At 36.8% G+C, this 20,532-nt stretch overlaps 1 protein-coding gene across 12 annotated transcripts in view; it reads right to left on the minus strand.

The window, feature by feature from the left end:
• The window catches only part of Wnk3 (WNK lysine deficient protein kinase 3), a 153,856-nt gene that overhangs the window by 113,961 nt on the left and 19,363 nt on the right, over positions 1 to 20,532 (minus strand). For all 12 annotated transcript variants that reach the window (XM_074064107.1, XM_074064106.1, XM_074064102.1 and 9 more), the window contains one exon: positions 14,356 to 15,007. In XM_074064107.1, the coding sequence (XP_073920208.1) occupies positions 14,356 to 14,889 (534 nt within the window). In that variant the 5' untranslated portion in view covers positions 14,890 to 15,007. The remainder of the gene's footprint in view (positions 1 to 14,355; positions 15,008 to 20,532) is intronic.

The following is a 20,532-nucleotide window of genomic DNA, read 5'->3' on the forward strand; positions in this document are numbered from 1 at the left end:
GTATTTGAAGAAACATTAACTTGATTTAATTACTGCACATTACATTGGTCAATCATAGTATAACTTTGTACCCAACCATAGTTTGTCAAATTACAATTTAAAAAATAAAGCTTCAAAAACTAAGGTACCAACATCAGTTTTGTTGAATATTAACATCTTGCTATATTTCCTTACATTATTTAAATGACCCTTTGAACGTGTAGGTAATCTTGTTTGCTTATATTTTACTCACCATTTTGTATCAATATTCACAGGTAGCACTTAAGTTTTAGTATGTGAAGTTTCTATTCTAACTATTTTGAAAATATTCTGTAATTCATTTTTTTATTTCCTTTTTTTTTCCTTGGTGCTTGGGATCAAATGCAGGGCCTTGTGCCTGTTAGGCAAGCATTCTATCACTGAATGACATCCCCACCCCCAACTTCCATTCTTTGAATGAACAAAACATTACAAATATAGTTGAAGCCCCATATGTATTCATCCTTGATTGTCTCTCTTCCTCCCTTTCCCAGAAATAAATCAAAGTTTTAAACAATGTTTTAAATTATATGCTTGCATACATAGTGACATAGAGATTTTTGTTTTGGTGCCAGGGTTGAATCCAAGGCTAAGCAGGCATTCCTCCCACTGAGCTACACACTCAACTCCTTGCAACACAGTTTTATCACGTTTAAAATGTCAAGAGTTGGGCTGGGGCCATAGCCTAGTAGTAGGGCATTTGACTAGCATGCAGATGGCCCTGGATTTGATTCTCCAGCACTGCCAAAACAAAAAAAGAAGAAAGTTTCATATATATGCATTATATATCCCTTTGAAAATCACTTTGTTCACTACTGTACTTTTATATTTACTATTTTGATACATACACTTCTGGTTTATGTATGTTAACTATTGTACCTCACTGTACAACTCTACCACAATTTATCCCTTCACTCACTGATGGACATTTGAGTTGACTCAGTTTTTCTCTATTACAAACAATGCTGCATTGTGTATTCTTGGATGCCATCTTGTCCTGGTATTTAACAAATTAAATCATCTTCCTATAAACTTTAAATAACTGGTCTATTCAATTTTTCCAATTCATAATTTTGTTTAGGAACAATTTATTACTTTAGATTTATATTTTATAAGTGTTAAAGGTAGAAACTGAAAAATCTTTCAATTTTTCTCTATATTTGAAATTTTTCATACTTCAAATGTTGGAAAAACTTGTCATTAAATTTGCACATCAGGAAGCAGGGCTTTGTGGTACACACCTGTAATACCAGCACTCAAGAGGCTGAGGCAGGACGATTGTGAATTTTTGAAACCAGCCTGCGCTACTGAGTGAGTTTGAGGCCACTCTGGGTATATAGCAAGATTCTACCTCAAAAAACCAAGCTTTTAAAAAGCTGCACAAACTCGGCACCAGTGGCTCATGCCCATAATCCTAGCTACTTGGGAGGCTGAGATTGGGAGAATCACAATTCAAGGACAGCCCAGGTAAATAGTTCACAAAACCCATCCCCAAAATAACCAGAACAAAATGGACTAGAGGTGTGCCTCAAGCAATAGCACGCATGCTTTGCAAGTGTGAAGTCCTGAGTTCAAACCTCAGTCCCACACATACACAAAAATGCTGCACATCATGGGTGGGGATGTAGCTTAGCAGTAGAGCACTTGCCTAGCATACCTGAGGTCCTGGGCATGAGCCATAGCACTGCAAAAACAAGTTGCATATTTTCTCATAATTATTTTACTCTTTTTCAGAGCCTGGGTATGCTTCACATCTCATTCCCTCTCTTTTCTTCTGTGTGTGGTGCTGGGGATCAAATACAAGGCCTCACAAATGCCAGGTAAACTCCCTGAGTTTGAACACTAGGCCAAACGCCACTCCCATCTGCTTTTCTTCACCAGGTTATTTAATCATTTTTCAGAGAATCAAAAACAGCATAATTTATTTATCCTATTTTTTGTTTATAATTTTTAAGTTAATGTGTTATCATTGCTAGTTCCTTCTTTTCTTTTAAAATGCTTTTATTTTTAACTGAGTCTCTTCCTTTTTTGCTTTTGCTTATTTTCTGAATACCTTAAGAGTACTAAATTCCATTTAATTACTGTTCATTAATAATGAAGATAGTGTAACTTTTGTGATATCCCATGGATTATGTTGTAATGTCTTCTCTTTTCTATTGCTTTAAAGTCATAATCCCAGTTTCTATTTGCTCCTTGATCCAAAATTTATCTAGGAGTGTGATTTCTCTTCTCCTAGTTACTTAAGAATCTTGGTTATTTAATTCATTATTATTTCAATTTTATTGAGTAATGTAAAATCTAAAACATTTTCTTTTAGGTTTTCTTTGGGTCACATACATAACCAACTTTTATAGTGGCTTATAGACACAAAATCGTATTTCCTATTTGAAGGACATCAAGTTCCATAAATCCATCAACTGAAGTTTGTAGATTACACTACCAAGTTGCTCTATACTTACTCAAATTTTGTGTAGACAGGTCCTTCTTTGAAAGAAATACACCTGAAATTTCCTACTATAATCATATGTTTCTCCTTTTAAAAACTCAGATTTTCTTCATTTAAATTATTACCCAAAATATTTTTGGTATCTAATTTTTGTTGTTTGTTGTTATTGCTACTGTTGTTTAGAGACAGAATCTCAGTATATAGCTCAGGCCAGCCTCAAACTTGTGATCCTCCTGCCTCAGTCTCCTGATTGGGTGCTGGTATTACAGACATGTACTACCAAGCCCAGCTTATAGGTTTGTGACTTATCTTCTTAAACTAAGAAGTGTAATTTCATAAGGTCATGTGTAATGGTTTGAGGGGGGTGTTGGTGGTACTGGGGAATGAACTCAGAGCCTCACTTGAGCCAAGCCCCCAGTCTTTGTCTAATATTTTGACCTTAATTTCCTCCTTCTTTGATAGATATTGCCACTTCATTCTCTTTGCTGGTTTATACCTTAACCTTTTCCACTGTTTTCGGTATGTCTTTAATAACACATGTGGGTTTTGTCTTCTAACTCCCTCCTAACAGTCTTGAGTTTTTTAAACAACTAAGTGTAACAGGTCCACATTTGATATACCAAACAATATACTTAATTTTATTTCTTTTATCTTATTTTGTTTTTTAACTTCATTGTTTCTTTTCTATTATTAACTAGAAACATATCACATTTTTCCTTTTTACTAGTGGTTTGCCTCCCTTTCCTGACACTCAAAATCAAATATTTCTTTCTTTTTTCATGCTTGCTAGGCCACTCCACCAGCCCTTTTTTTGTGCTGGGTATTTTCAAGACAGAGTCTTGAGAACTATTTGCCTGGGCTGGCTTTGAACAGTGACCCTCCTGATTACTGCCTCCCAAGTAGCTAGGATTACAGGTGTGAGACACAGATGCATGGCTTAAAACAGAAATTTTTGATGCCACCAGCACCCAGCAAAATAAAAAATATTTCTTTATAAGAAAGCAAGTTATCTTATTTGTTCTCCCTACTGGGTCTAGCTCCCACTCACTAAAAATAAATACACAATTTAAGATACTAATGAGCCATGCAGAAGAATTAATCAACCCCACACTGTCCACTCCCAGGAAATTGCTACTCCCGCTTCAACTCTTAGGTTTTACTAAAGTGGTTTACAACTAAAAGTAATAAATTATCAATGTTTTCCATGATAACTATAAGTCTCTTCTAAATGTAGTCTTTACAAAGGACTGATAACCAGAATATATAGGGAACTTAAAAAACTAAATTCTCCCAAAACTAATGAACCAATAAAGAAATGGGCAAGTGAACTAAACAGAACTTTCTCAAAAGAAGAAATTCAAATGGCCAAAAAAACACATGAAAAAATGCTCACCATCTCTAGCAATAAAGGAAATGCAAATTAAAAACACACTAAGATTCCACCTCACCCCTGTTAGAATAGCCATCATCAGCAACACCACCAACAACAGGTGTTGGTGAGGATGTGGGGAAAAAGGAACCCTCCTACACTGTTGGTGGGAATGTAAACTAGTACAACCACTCTGGAAAAAAATTTGGAGGCTACTTAAAAGGCTAGACATTGATCTACCATTTGATCCAGCAATACCACTCTTGGGGATATACCCAAAAGACTGTGACACAGGTTACTCCAGAGGCACCTGCACACCCATGTTTATTGCGGCACTATTCACAATCGCCAAGTTATGGAAACAGCCAAGATGCCCCACCACTGACAAATGGATTAAGAAAATGTGGTATCTATACACAATGGAATTTTATGCAGCCATGAAGAAGAACGAAATATTATCATTCGCTGGTAAATGGATGGAATTGGAGAACATCATTCTGAGTGAGGTTAGCCTGGCCCAAAAGACCTAAAATCGTATGTTCTCCCTCATATGTGGACATTAGATCAAAGGCAAACACAACAATGGGACTGGACTTTGAGCACATGATAAAAGTGAGAGCACACAAGGGAGGGGTGAGGATAGGTAAGACACCTAAAAAATTAGCTAGCATTTGTTGCCCTTAACGCAGAGAAACTAAAGCAGATACCTTAAAAGCAACTGAGGCCAATAGGAAAAGGGGACCAGGAACTAGAGAAAAGGTTAGATCAAAAAGAATTAACCTAGAAGGTAACACCCACGCACAGGAAATCAATGTGAGTCAATGCCCTGTATAGCTATCCTTATCTCAACCAGCAAAACCCCTTGTTCCTTCCTATTATTGCTTATACTCTCTCTGCAACAAAATTAGAAATAAGGGCAAAATAGTTTCTGCTGGGTATTGAGGGGGTGGGGGGGAGAGGGAGGGGGCGGAGTGGGTGGTAAGGGAGGGGGTGGGGGCAGGGGGGAGAAATGACCCAAGCCTTGTATGCACATATGAATAATAAAAGAAAAAAAATAAACGTAGTCTTTACTTAGCACTTTTTAAAATTAATATTCTATCCATCCAACGTCTATAAGTTATATAGATCTATCTTTTTCCTTTTAATGGTTGCACAGTTTTTTTGTATTATGGTCTTTGTATGTCTATGAATACCTGTTTTACCCATACAGATGAAAGATACCTTGGCTGGTTGGAGATTTCTGAGTGGTGAAGCGTCTTCCCCTTAATGGTTTATAGTACACCATTTTTTATCTTCTAGCATTGAAGAAGTCATATGCAAGTCAGGTGCCTACAATCCTAGCAACTTGGGAGGCTGAGATGGGTAGGATCATGGTTCAACGCCAGCCTGGGCAAATAGTTTGCAAGATTCCATCTCCAAAATAACAAAATGGACTGAAAGTGTGGCTCCAGCAGTAAAGCACCTGATTTACAAGTGCAAAGCCCTGAGTTCTAGTCCCAACAAAATACAAAAAGCCACGCACAAGTATGATTCTTTAGTTTTGGTGTCTCCAGTTATTCACCAGATACCTAGATAGCCACTTTAAATACTCTTTATACTTGATTTTCCAGGTAAATAACTCTGGTCTGAAAAGTGACTATTTCTCCTCACGTTCAATTGCCCTCTATGGGCCCTTGATTTACTCAAAGGGAGACTAGATACCTTAAGTTGTAGTACCAATATCATAAATGACCAAAGTATAGCCATCCTTCGCTGAAAGCCAGCTCTGTACCAACATGTTATTAGATACCAAGGAAGGGTCTTTGTTCCCTATTCCCCTAATATACAAAATCTACCTCTTTCTCCTATTCTTTAGATTAAAATTGAACCAGCCTACCTGCCTTCCAACTGCTCTCACAGTTTTGAAGGTTCTGAAGTAGGCAAGGAGATCAATAGGTCTGTGCTGTGCCCTGAATGTTTATGCCTTCCTCCCCAAACTCACATGTTGAAGTCCCAACTGCCAATGTAACTACATTTGGAGATAGGCCTTTATGGGGGTAAAGTTAAATTATACTATTTGAATGAGGCCCTAATTCAATAGGATTAGCATCCTTATGGCTCATGTGGTAGAGTGCCTGCCTAGCAAGCGTGAGGCCCTGAGTTCAAACTCCCAGTACCACCAAAAACAAAACAAAAAAAACACCAAAGATACAACAGAAACATCTCTCTGGCAGCAAGTCAGAAACTGACCCTGCCAGACCTTGATCTAGGACTTGTAGCCTCCGGAATTTTGAGAGAAGATGTTCAACATCACTAGTCATTAGAGAAGTGACTAATCAAAACCATAAGACAGTGCTTCACACTCATTAGGATGGCTATTAAATAAATAAATAGTTGGCAATGATGTAGAGAAATTGAAAACCTTGTGCATTGTTGCTGTGGAAAGAAGTAAAGTACAGCAATTCCTCAAAATATTAACACAGAATTACCATATGCTTCAGCAATTCTGCTTGTAAGTACATACTCAAAAGTATCGAAAGCAGAGACTCAAATAGAGATTCATACACCATGTTCACAGTGGCAGTATTCACAAGAGCCAAAGGAAGAAACAACCCAAATGCCCATCAACGGGTAAATAGACAAAATGTGGTACATACATACAACTGAACACAGTTTAGTCTTAAAAAGGAGTGAAATTCTGATATGTGCTACAACATCCGTTAATCTTGAAAACATTATGTTAAGTGAAAAAACCTAGGCACAAAAGAATATTGTTCTAGTTCTATGAAATATCTAGAATGGGCAAATTCATAGAGACAGAAAGTAGAATAGCAGTTACCAGGAGCTAGTGAGAGTGAGGAAGCTATTGTTTAATGGGTACACAGTATCTGTTTAGGATGATAAAAAAAGTTTCTGTTTGAGATGGATAGAGCTTATGGCTATAGAACAAATTGAATATACTTGGTTTTTTAAAAAAGAATACTGAATTATACACTTTAAATGGCTAAATTGATAAATTTTGTTATGTGCATTTTGTTACAATAAAAAATATTCAAATAAGATTAAGGAACTCAAAGAATAAAAGCAAGGAATGCTAAACTTAGAAGATATCTAAATACAAGTAAAATGTTTATGCTTTTCTATCTTACCTAAGACAGTTCTAAATGGCCCTATAATTAGGTAGATGTCATCCACACCTGACAGATCAGCAGATATACTCTGAAGAATAATGAATAAATTTTAAGCCTTCTGAATAAATTAGTAGAATATAAGTCTTTCATGTGTCAAACTAAACTACCCCACTTCATCCTCTGATTCTCTAGATCAAAAGTGGTCAGCATTACAAGCAAACAACTTTACAAAATTACAACTACTTTCCTGGACATATTGCTGGAGATAAAGTTCACTAAAAAGGTAGAGCCAAGACCTTTAAAACTTCACTTCTAATTCAGGGAGTGGAAAGTAAGCCTATTAAACTAAGTATCAAAATCCAGAGGGAAGTACTTAGAGCTTTCAGCTACTATTGTAATCCTCCTTTAATACACACACAGAGACATACACACTATTATATTAATGATAACTACTTTTGCTAGAATAACTTTCATACATCATCAAGAGGGGAGCTCCTGCACAAGAAAGAAAAGATAAACCACAAAAGGCAAACTAGAGAGCAGTGACAGCTAATGAAGTTGACATAAGTCATAAGCCAAAAAAATTCTAGTCTGTGAAAATGATCACTACATCTTGCTATCTCAAGAAAAAGCATCAAATACACATTTCAGTGTTATAAATATTAATTTATACAGTTGATAAATAATGTCAAATACAAATTTACCAAATAGATTTCAACTACTCAACACTACTTTCAAATGAAATACTGTTCTTTCATGAATGTCAGCTAAACATTTTATCTATTATAATATGTGGAATAGTAAAAATGTACACAAAAGCTTTCCTGAGACATGACACAATACCAACATGCTAACCAGCATATGTATTTATTCAAGATAAGGAACATTTCATTTCTAAAAGGTAAACTATGGCCTTATCAGCTATGTCTCTTAATGCAAACACCAACAATGATCTATACAATCAGGTCAGAGGCTGCAGGGATCTGTTTCTACAAATATGAAAGAAGAAATAATCAGCAATGATATAAAATCTATATTATAAAATAACTTATTCAGTTGGCAGAGTGGCTCAAGTGATAGAGTACCTGCCTAGCAAGCATGAGGCCCTGAATTCAAACCTCAGTTACCACCAAAAAAAAAAAAAGAGAAAAGAAAAAAAACCAACTTGTTCAAGTACGGATGAATACTACAAAGGTTTGAAATGGTGCTTAGTTTACAAAGCTCCCTATCAATGATATTCTTGGTGAATATGACGTTGCCCAGTATTGCATCGATATCACTTACTGAGCACTCAAACATATGTCATGTACTTAACAAGCATTAGCTCTAATCCTCAAGGTCTTATTCTTAAGCTGAGTAGTAAATACATAATTTCCATTATTACATATTATTCTTTGTACATTCAAAATGTTTATTATATTTTTCTTTGAAAGAAAAGCAAAAAACTAAGATTCCAAATAATGTTTGCCCCAAGGTACCTAACTGGCAAAAGTAACACTGGAAGCCTGGTATGTTGATCTCCAAATCCTGAGCACTTTTTAACTCATCACTCTGCCTCTCCAAAACAGGATTCACAGTAATGACTACAAATAACTCACTCACAAACCACTTTCCATGAAGAAATGGTGTAACACAGAGCTAAAGCTAATGAACACACACACTGGGGTAATAATTTGTAAATGTGACATCAAAGTATCACTCAAGGAATCAGGGTATAAAAGTTATAATCTGGCCATATTAGGACATTAAAGCTTTGAGACAGGAATGATCTTAATACCTAATCAAAAGTGCTTATCAGTGGTGGTCAAGATATACATCAAAGAACTAGGCTCTGTGATAGAGCACTTGCCTAGCATGCAGGAAGCCCTGGATTTGACCTCTAGCACCATCTCCTTCCCCACCTCCCTGAAAAAAAGATATGTATCAAAAGAGAAATAAACCACATATAGAACCAAATTCACCTGTCTTTCAAAACTGTTGAATAAAGAGCGTGTCCTCATTCAGTAAGGTCCTGAGCATCCACTTCATTTGGTCAGTTTATTGCCTTAGTAGGACATTCGGGAACATCTAATTCCTTTGTTCTTACTATACTCACCAAATCAGCTTTCTATTATAATTTAGCTTCTTATGGATCTAGCCTACAGATGGCATACAGCATTTAACCTAGCAACTATATTCCTTGTTCTAAATTAATAAACTGTGTCCTACATCTAGAAGTCAGTCTCCCCACATATCTGTCCACCTCTGGACATTGACAGAAAGTGCAGGCCAAATATTGAACCATGGCCTGGGTGGATTACATAAGGAGACCCTGTCTAAAAAAAAAAAATCAAAAAATAATTTGTATATATAAATGATGGAATACAAATCCTTACGTGGCCTCTTTGGTCAAGTTACTTAATGTATCTAAACCTCAGTTCCACCATTTGAAAATTAATAATCCTTACCCCGTATAACTATTGTAAAGATTACTGAATTTTCAGAAACTTGATGGACATACTGGGAAAAGACCATATAACACTAAGAGGTAATTCCAATTAACAAATGCAGAAGGAATGCGGAAAATACAAAAGTCACCAGAGTTACAAGAAAGGATGACAAAATCAGTGGGTGAGAAGTCTGAGGAGAAACTGTATTTTCCTAGTGTCAAAGCATCTACTCCAAGATATTTACTAATCTACAAGGAGAAAAACAATAACTTTATAATAAAGAAAAGCTGGCAGATAACACCTTAACCAAATGACCATGATAATCATTACCAATAATATATCAATATCATATGCCTCTGCTATGATGTTCTGGAGCGGAGGAGGCATCACTTTGTGGTATTCTTGCCAAAAATGCATAGCCTAAATCTAATCATGAGAAAACATAAGACAAACTCAAATTGAGGAACTGTCTACAAAATTACTCATAATACCCTTCAAAAGTTCAAGAGAAGATTGAAAAACTGTCACAGATTGGAGACCAGGGGGACATAATAAGTAAACACATGTAGAACCATGGAAAAGAGCACAAAACTGAAAAAGGGATTATCAGTGGCAAAACTGATCATTTCTAAATAACTTCTATACTTTAAATTAGCAGTACCTTACTAACGTTAATTTCTTAGTTTTAATAAATGTTCTCTGTTTAAGGTATTAACATAAGGGGAGACTGGGTGAAGAGCATTCAGGAACTTTCTATACTATCTTTGCAGCTCTTTGGGTAAGTAAAAAATTATCTTAAAATAAAAAATTGAAAGAAGAAAACTAAGTAGTATGAGTCTATCCCTGTTGCCTCCTACTCCCAACCCTACCATTTCCTTTCAACAAACCTGTATTTAACAACCCTTTCATCTTTTCACTAACTCCAATTTTCAAGCCTTCTTATTTACTAGCTCTAAACTCCCCCTAGTATAAGCTTTCTGAACCTAGGGCCTATGTCTGCCTTTTCTCCCCATTGTGTCCCTTGCACTTAGTACACGTCTGGCACTTTGCAGGACCTAGTTATTTCTTGAATGAACAAAAGAATGGCAGCTGTAGTATACCATATTCATTTCCTATTGCAATAGTAACAGATTAGCATAAATTTAGTGGACTAAAAAAACCAACCTACTATCTTACAGTTGTGGGGATCCTAAGTCTACAGTGAGCCTCACCAGACTGAAATCAAGGTTGTTAGCAGAGCTATATTCCTTCTGGGGGCTCTAGAGAGTAATCTGTTTCCTTGCCTTTGCAAGCATGCTAGAAGTTACCTGCATTCTTGGTTTGTTGCCCCATCCAGCAATAGCATCACTCCAACCTCTGCTTCCATTCTTAGATCTTTCTCTGACTATGGCTACCCAGACTCTCGTAAGGACCTTTGTGATTATAGTGGGTGTCCCCAGATGATTCAGGATCATCTCCCAATCTTTAACTTAATCTCATCTGCAATGTAAGATTTTGCAATGTAAGATTACATATTCACAAATTCCAGGGAAAAAATATGGACATCTTTAGGATGTCATTACTCACCCTCCTACATGTATTAATTTGTTTTCTTTCCTTTTTCTTTTAGTCTGTCCAACAAATAGCTCAAAAATAACTCATTGAACAGAGAAAATTAATGCTATTTCCCAGATCAGGGTTGTCTCCTGCCAAACCCATCCTTTGCCATTTTGTAAAAGCATTTGCCTTTGGTTTAGACTTGTTTTATTACTTGTTAATATGTATTTAAAGCAAGCTGTATCCTTCCTTGTTTCAAAGTAATCCCTTTGCTCATGAGCTGTATCTAATAAAAACAGAAAATCAAACTGAATAATACTATTTAGGGTTTGCCTTTAATGTAATTAAGCATTTCCATTTTCTTGTGTGGCTTAAACAGAATCTAGAAACATTTCCAAGAGAACTGTGAAAATATTTCAAGGACAGCCAGGGCAAATAGTTCAAGAGACCCCCATCTCCAAAATAACTAAACCAAAATGGACTGGAGATTTGGCCCAATCAGTAAAGCACCTACTTTGTAAGCTTGAAGTCCTGAATCCAAACCCCAGTCTCACCAAAAAATAAATTAATTAATTAATAGGACTCATTACCTTGGCATGAATAGGTACAAATTAAGTGTCCTAGGAAGAATACTTTCAGCAACTACATCTTTCAGAAACAGAAATTCTAGTATCTGTTTTTAAAGTCTTTTCCTTTATAAGAAATTTAACTGTTTTCATATTTAATTTTAATTTCAAAATTAAATTTAAATCTAATGTTTGAAAATATAACTTTGCCAGGCATGGTGGCCTATGCCTATAGTTCCCACTACTTGAGAGGCTAAAATAGGAGGATCACTTGAGTCCAGAAGTTCAGGGCTTCCCAGGGAAAGGGAAAGGGGAGGAAACAAAGAGGGGAAAAGGGAGGGGGGAGGAAATATTTTTAAATAAAAATATAATTTTCCCCAAAGTGTTATTAGATAATGAAAAAATAAAATGGAAGCAACTTTCTCCACTATTTTGATTGATGTTTAGACATGGAAGCATGGATTTTGTTTGTTTTCTTGGGATAGGGTCTCACTATGTAGTCCAAGCTGGCCTTGAACTCACAATCCTCCTGCCTTGAAAGAAACATGATAGCTATGTGAAAACTTTTTTTTTGGTAGTACTGGGGTTTGAACTCAGGGCCTTGTGTGCTGGCTAGGCAGGTGCTCTGCTGCTTTTGAGCCATGCCCCCAGTCCTTTTTTTGGAAGTGTCTCACTTTTATATCTGGGCCAGCCTGAACAGTAATCCTATTTACCATTCCCATGTACCGGGGATGCCACCATATCCAACTTTTTAATTAGTTGAGATGGGGTCTTGTGAACTTTATGGTCAGGCTGACCTTGAATGGTGATCTAATCTCCACCTCCTGAGTAGCTAGGAGTATAGCTGTAAGCCACAGCACCTGGCAGAACGTCTGCTTTTTAACTGCCCCTGAAATGTATTTGAGTGTGCTTGTCATAAGTTTCACTGTGGAGTCAAATATCTAATAACTCTAGCTAGAGTCTATGAATTGAATCAAGAGGATTGAGAGTCTGAAGCCAGCCTGGGCTACATAGCAGACCCTATCTCAAAAAAAAAAGACAAAAAAACCAAAAAGAAGATAATGTACTACCTATAGTAAAGTGTTATGAAGAGGCAGATTGTGATTCAATAGGTCTGGGATAGGGCCTGAGAATCTTCGGTTCTAACAAGCTCCCAGGTGTTGTCCATGCTGCTGGTCCAGGGACCATGCTGTAAGTAGTAAGACCTTATAAGATGTTTCAACCTTTCCACAGGTGAATTATAACAGTCATTTGTCTAGGCAATTTCTGCCACTGGATAGTTTCAAGTTTTATCTAAACATCCTTTAGCATAACTATAGCACACAATTTGCAAATTACCTCATCTTTATGTACCCAACTACCAAGTGAATGGAAATTATTTCTCCCATGCAGAAAGTATTATTAAAAGATGAATGTTACTGATGTCACAATACAGGGATGAAAATTAAATTTATATAATTTCAGTATTATATACAAGGATGTTCATCACAGTCATGGTCATCATACTGAAATATTGGAGAAAAATCTACATATCTAACAACATACTGGCTTAACAATATTAAAAAAAACTTACAATGAAATACTAAGCATCTATTGAAACTAATTATGTAAATGTACTTAGTGATAATGAAAAGATGGCTCCTGAGTGGTTAGGACAAACGTGAGCCACTGGTGCTTGGCTGATATGTTCTTATTATAACCCCCTCTGTCCCCATTTAGTAGTTCATTAGTTAAAAGTACTATATAGGCCAACACAGTGGGGTGGCACATACCAATAATTCCAGCACTTAGGGCAGAAGGATCATGAGTTCAAGGCCAGCATGGGCTATATAGCAAATTCAAAGCCAGCTTGGGCTACATAGTAAAACCCTATCTCAAAGCAAATAAATAAATGAAAACTAAAGGACTTTATAAATATTTATTACAGAACCAACTATCTAGGTAGTTTAATCATCCTCCTATTGTATTCATTTCTCCTCTCTAACTACATTCAAGCTGACTAACCTCAGTAGATTCTAGTGATTTCACTTTGAGGTAAACTTAAAGACATGGAAAGTATAGATCAAAGAATCTTAAGAAAAACCTTTTCTGTTCTGAAAAATACCACATGAACCTTCCAAATTTTGTTGTAACAAAAAGAAAAAAGGCAGCTATCACACTAAATATATTCCTGTCATATTCTCAAGCATTTAGTATAACAATCAATGAGGCACACATTTACTATAAGTTTTCAAAAGGAGGTAACAAGAATTTGGGGAATTTCCTAAAGCTAACAGATTAAGAGAATTTTCCCAAAGAAAGCCACGTAGACTTTTTCTTTTTAAAACAGAGGGGAAGAAGCCAGTCATGGTGGAGCACATGTGTAATCCCAGCACTCAGGAGGCTGAGGCAGGAGAATCAAAAGTTCTAGGCCTGTCTGGGATACATAGCATGTTCAAGGCCAGTCTGCACTACATAATGAAAAACCAAGGGCTACGGTGTAGCTCAATGGTAGAGCACTTGCCTATCATGTGCAAGGCACTGGGTTTGATCCCCAGCACCATAAAAAATGAATAAAAAATAAAACAGAGGGAAGGGGCTGGGGTGTAACTCAGTGGTAGAATGTTTACCCAGCATGTGTCAGGCTCTAAGTTCAATTCTCAGCACTGCAAATAAAATAAAATTAAATAAAACGAACCAAAATAAAAACAGTGGGGAAAAAAATAGGAGAAAAAAGTTGGCATGAACTCCTAAGAGGATCTAGGAAAGGAGCATAATTTCTGGAAAGTGGAGGACAAGCCCTTCATTTTTTAATCCATGATATATTTTAATCCTGGATCACTCAGAAGGCCAGGTCAGCTAAAACTAGAATTTATTAAAACCAAGAAGATTATTTACCCACCTGCAGCTCACACCAAGCAACCTCAACCCACGTTTCAGTGTCTAGTCCTTTATAGACAGTTTTAAATGCTCCTCTTCCCAGCTCTATGTCAAATTTCAGGAACCTGCCACTAGGAGAAGTTGCCACCGCCTTCATTTCTGCTTCTTCTTCCATTTCTTTTTCATTTTTCTCCTTGAAGCAATCTTTTGTGGATTCTGAGGTTGTCTTTGAACACTGTTCATATTTAACTTCTTGTCCACCTCTTAGGACATTTGTAGGAAGTTTGTCTACTCTTGAAATATTTGTTGCAGCCTTTATTCTCTCATCTTTGGGGGAAGATTCGGAAACTTTGTCATCTTCTGTCATCTCCACACTCTTTCGGAAAAATCTCTTTCTTTCTACAGTTTCTCCAGAAGCTGAGAAGGTGGTTTTTTCCTTTAGTCTAGCTTCTACTGTCAAAGTTGCAACAACCTGAGGAACTGTGTTTTCAAAGGAAACTCCATCAGGTTTCTCAGAATCTTCTGTGCTAGCTGGCTCCCCTGAATCAGTGGCCATTGTAACTAAGGTTGTCACTATAAGTTTTCCTGCTCCACTCTTCAGTACAGTTACATCTCAGGTATCAGAATTATCAGAACAGATTTCCTTTTATGTGGTCATATATTTCCATAGCAACCTGAAGGGGGAGAAAAAGGATATTTTAAAATCACTCCACAAAGGAAATCATTAAGGAGAATATAAGTCACCTGATTTTTTAATCCCTCTTTTCTTAATAAGTAGTTTATTCTTTTTCTCTGTCCAACCTTAGCAACCAGCAGACTCCAGGGACTGTGTCTTCTTATCTTGTTTACCTCTGCAGCCCACAGTGCTTAGCAGACCACACTTAGTGTATAGCTCAATAAATCTTCATATTACATGAATATTGATTAGGAACCCAGTTTTCAGCCCCATCTATCAATTCATCAAATTCAAAACAAAAGCCCAAACGCTGAGTTTACTTATAAGGTAACACATACAGTAAAGCTTACCATTTAACTATTTTTATGTGTACTATTGTTATGTGTATTTTTATGCATTAATAGGTTCACAATATCACAGCAATCACTGGTTCTACCCACTCCCAAAATGTTTTCATCATCCCAAACTGAAACTCTATGTACTTTGTTGATATTGTGTGTACCTACAGTCCCAACTACTGGGAAAGCTGAGGCAGGAGGATGACTTGAGCCCCAGGAGTTTGAGACCAGACTGGGCAACATAGCAAGACCCCAAAAGAAGAAAAGCAGCTTTTAGGGGCTAGGTGTATGGTTCAACTGCAGAGCATGCTAAGTAAGGCTCTGGGTTTGATCCTCGCAACCACCAAAAAAACAACTCATTTACAATCACCCTTGGAAACCTCCAATCTACTTTCTATCTGTCTGAATTTACTTACTCTAGGTAATTTATGAACTTGCATTCAGATTTTAACAGAAACTTCTATCAAATATGAATATACTACAAAAATAAATAGCAAGAAAGACTTAAAACCATTCATCCTTTTAATCTAGCAATATTACTTACAGAAACTTGCCTTAGAATACTGTCAAGAATCTGCAGTGGATTAATACAGAGAACATAAAGAACTCAAAAAATTAAACATCAAAAGAACAAATAATACAACCCATGAATGTGCAAATGAACTAAACACACTTCTTAAAAGAAGTACAAAGGCATTCAATAAACACATGAGAAAAGGTTTGGCATCATTAGCCATCAGGGAAATACAAATTAAAACTACATTGAGATTCCATCAACATAGTAAGAATGGGTCTCATCAGAAAGAAAAAAAAACACACAAGAAATGTTGGCAAGGATGGGGGTGCTTATACACTGTTGGTGGGAATATAAATTAGTCCAGCCACTATGGGAATCAGTATGGAGATTCCGTAAAAATTTGAAAATATAACTACCATATGCGCCAGATAAAAAAGTCAGCTTACTATACACTGAGCATGATGAAGAACATCAGCATTTGGGAGGCAGAGGCAACAGAATTTTGAATTTGAGGTCAGCCTGGGATATATAGTGACTTCCAGGCCAGCCCAGGCTACACACATAGCAAAACTTTGTTTTAAAAACCAAGGGCTGGGGATGTAATTCAGTGGTAAAGCATTTGTCTAGCATGTGCAAGGACCCAGGTTTGATACCCAACACTGGAAAAAAAAAAGCGACTCTAGAGTTACTTGCATACCTTTATCATGGCACTCAAAAAAAGTGTTGTTCACCCCTCGAATGGTGTTGATCTCTTTCTTAAAAATCAGTTGTCCATAAATGTTAGGGATTACTTCTAGACTCTTCCTTATAGTCCACTGATCTGTGAGCAATTCTTAAGATAACTCAACAGGAAAAGAATAGTCTTTCTAACAATTGGAGCTGAGACAACTGGATATCCATATGCGAAAGATAATGCTTGACTGTCTAGTAAGGTTTCCTGGAAGAGATGCATAAGCTGAGTCTCAAAGGAAGAAAATTAACTGGTCCAGGCAAGATCACAAGTGATGGCATGAAATAGCAAAAGAATAAGTGTATGGCTGGTACCATAACTGGTACTTGCATATTAGAAGCAGGCAGCTGAGAACAGAGAGGCAGAGAGTCACTAAAGACCTTCTATCCATCCAAGGAGACCAATTAAAAAGCTATTGAAATGATCTAAGGGGATGATGAAGCTTGAATGAAAATAGTGGCAGAAGGGATAAATTCAATACAAGATTTACTGCTTAAATGAATGTGGCTGTGAGGGAAAGTGATGAACCCTATGAAAATGCACAGAAATTTGCCAACCAGATAGTACTACTAGGATACATCTGTGTTAATATCAGAGATAAGAATTGAACTAAGAACTCATGAAGTTACATGGCCAAATCAATATACATCCAATGCTATTTAATAATACTAGAATTGTCTGCAAGTGAAAAAAAATGGTTAGCAAAGCCTTACTTGAGTGACAACTTTTTCCTTTAACTTTTTATTTTGAAATAATTTTTGTCTTGGAAAAGAACCTGAAAGAGTATATACAAAGAAACCAGTATACCCTTCACCCACATTCCCCAAATGTTAACATTTAGGTGAGATTTTTTTAAGTAAGAACAATGATAGTTATTCACGTCACTTAACTAAAGGTCACTTATCCAAAAACCTCAAGAGCAGACATCCAGGAGTAAGACGAAAAGATTTCTAAGCAGCTGAAAATAGGTAAAGACAGATAATTTTTGGAAAAGTCTTCAAAAATTTTTAATGTACAATCTCTTTTAAAACTGAAAAAAAAAAAAAAAGCTGGGTGCCAGTAGCTCACACCTGTAATCCTAGCTACTCAGGAGGCAGAGATCAGGAGCATCTCAGTTGGAAGCCAAGCTAGGCAAACAGTTCTGTGAGACCCTTTCTCTAAAAAACCCATTACAAAAAAAAAGGTTGGTAGAGTGGTTCAAGGTGTAGGCCCTAAGTTCAAACCCCAGTACTGCAAATAAATCAATAAACAAATAAATAAAATAAATAATAAATATAAAATAAAACTGAAAGAATTCTTTTGTTGGTACTGGGGATTGAACTCAGGGCCTCACACTTGCCAGGCAGGCACTCTACCACTTGAGCCACTCTGCCAGCCTTGTTTCATGTTGGTTATTTTTGAGATAGGGTCTCAGGAAGTATTTGTCCAGTGTGGCTTCAAATCTCAATCCTCCTGATCTCTGCCTCCTGAGTAGCTAGGATGACAGGCATGAGCCACCGGCACCCAGCTTAAAACATACATACCCAGGTGGCTGAGGAAGATTGCCAAGTTCAAAGCCGGCCTGGGCAACTTAGCAAGAGCCTGTCTCAAAACAAAAAATTAAAAGGAGCGGGGAATGTAGCTCAGTAGTAGAGTGATTGCCTAGCATATGCACAGCCCTGGATTGAATCTGCAGTATCTCAGTGGGAAAAAAACTAAAATCTTACTCAAACCTTAATATTAAAAAAAAGACTGGTTCTCTAAGATAACTGACATGGTTAGTCACCTGGTTTCCCAAGCTGCAGAATAAGAAGCAGTAGGGGCTGGTGGAGTGGCTCAAGTGGTAGAGCACCTATCTAGCAAGTGTGAGGCCCTGAGTTCAAACTCCAGAGCTGCCAAAAAAGAAAAAATAAGAAGCAGAATAAGCAGCAGCAAATAGGAGAGATGGGGAAGGAGTGTTCTTTTAAGTCTTTTAAAAACCTACATATACCTTGGGCTCAGGGTGTAGCTCAGTGTTAGAACATCAGCTGGCTGCCTAGCATGCGCAAGGTACTGGGTTAGATCCTTGAACAGCACCAAAGGAAAAAAAAGCCCAATACCTTTAGACAAAAAAAATGTTAATAGAGACAAAGAGGGATATTTTATGAGGACAAAGAGGGTTAATTGATCAAGACTATGTAACAATTATAAACATATACACATCTTTCAGTGCCACAAAATACAGGAAATAAAAGCTGACAAAACTGAAGAAATAGAAAATTCAATAACAGACTATTCTAATGTCCCAATCTCAATAATGGAAAGAATTAGACATAATATCAGTAAGAATATGGAAAACTTGGACTTTACTATCAACCAACTTGTCCTAACTGACATCACTCCATCAAACAAGAGCAAGCATAGATGGAACATTCTCCAGAATAGATCATATGCTATGCAATAAAATAAATACCAATAAATTTTTTAAAAATTGAAACATACAAAGTATGTTCTCTCTAGCACAAAAGAATTACATGAGAAGTGAGCAACCAAGTAAGGATAGCCCACAGATCATTGGACTATAAGGAAGAGTCTAGAAATAATCCCTAACATTTATGGTCACATGATTTCTTAACAAAGAGATCAACACCATTAGAGTGGTAACCAACAGTTTTTTCAACCAAAGGTACTGGGACAAGTGGAATCAATATACAAATGAAGTTGGACCCTTACTGCACATCACACTTGGAAATTAATTCAAAGTGGACCACAGACCTAAGAGCTAAAACTATAAACCCTTGGAAAAAAACATTGGAGTAAGTCTCAGTAATCTAGGGTTAGACAATAATTTCCCAGATATAACAAAAACATAAGCAATATAATAGAAAACTGATGAACCATATCTTATGGAAATATTAAATCTTTGACCAGGTGCAGTGGCTCATACTTATAATCTTGGGAAATAGAGATCAGGAGGATCACAGTTCAAGGCCAGCCTTGGCAAAGAGTTAGCAAAACCCCATCTCAACAAAAAAGCCAGGCATGGTGGTACACACTGTGGTTATAGCTAAGTGGGAGGCATAGTCAGAAGAATTGCTGTCTGAGGCTGGCCCCAGGCAAAAAATGGGAGACCCTGCCTGCAAAATAAAGCAAAAAAGGAATGAGGCATGGCTCAATTGGTAGAGAGCCACCAAGAGGCTCTGAAGTCAAATCCCAGTACTATCAAAAAAAAAAGAAAAAAGATTTAAACCTTTATACTTCAAAGGATACCATCCAGACAGCAAAAAAAAGTCAACCCACAAGCTAGGAGAAAAGATGAGCAAATCAAATATATGTTAAGACAATGGTATCAAGAATACATAAAGAACTCTTGCCAGACACTGGTGGCTCATGCCTATATTATTAAAGTAACAGTAACAAGCCTAGCATGGTGGTACATTCCTGTAATCTCAGCACTCTGGAGGCAGAGGCAGGAGGATGGAGAATACGAAGCCAAGCTGGGATACATAGCAAGACCCTGTCTCAAAATACAAAAACAAAAACAGAAGTAGTGGTAATGTGTTGCCCTTGTAAAAATGTCAACAGAATTCAAATCATAACTTGGATCCTCAATGATTCAAGTGTTTTGTCATACACAATAAGGGTTTAGTCAGTAACAAGTAACAAGTAAAGCAGAATTATAGTATATTGTTATAATTACTCTACTTTATTATTAGTTACTATTGTTAATGTCTTACTGTGCCTAATTTACAGGTTAAACTTCGCCACACATATGTATGTATAGGAAAAACATAGCATTTATAGGTATCAATACTATTCACATTTTAGGTATCCATGGGGAGTCTTGGAACAGATCCTCTGCAGACAAGGGAGGATGCGCAAATCAAACCACAGTGAAATACTACTTCATACCCATGAGGATGGTTACAATAAAAAAGCTAGTAACAAGCATTGACAAGGATGTGGAGAATACACATTGC

This window comes from Castor canadensis, chromosome X (assembly GCF_047511655.1).
Source record: "Castor canadensis chromosome X, mCasCan1.hap1v2, whole genome shotgun sequence".
NCBI classification, from domain to species: Eukaryota; Metazoa; Chordata; class Mammalia; order Rodentia; family Castoridae; genus Castor; species Castor canadensis.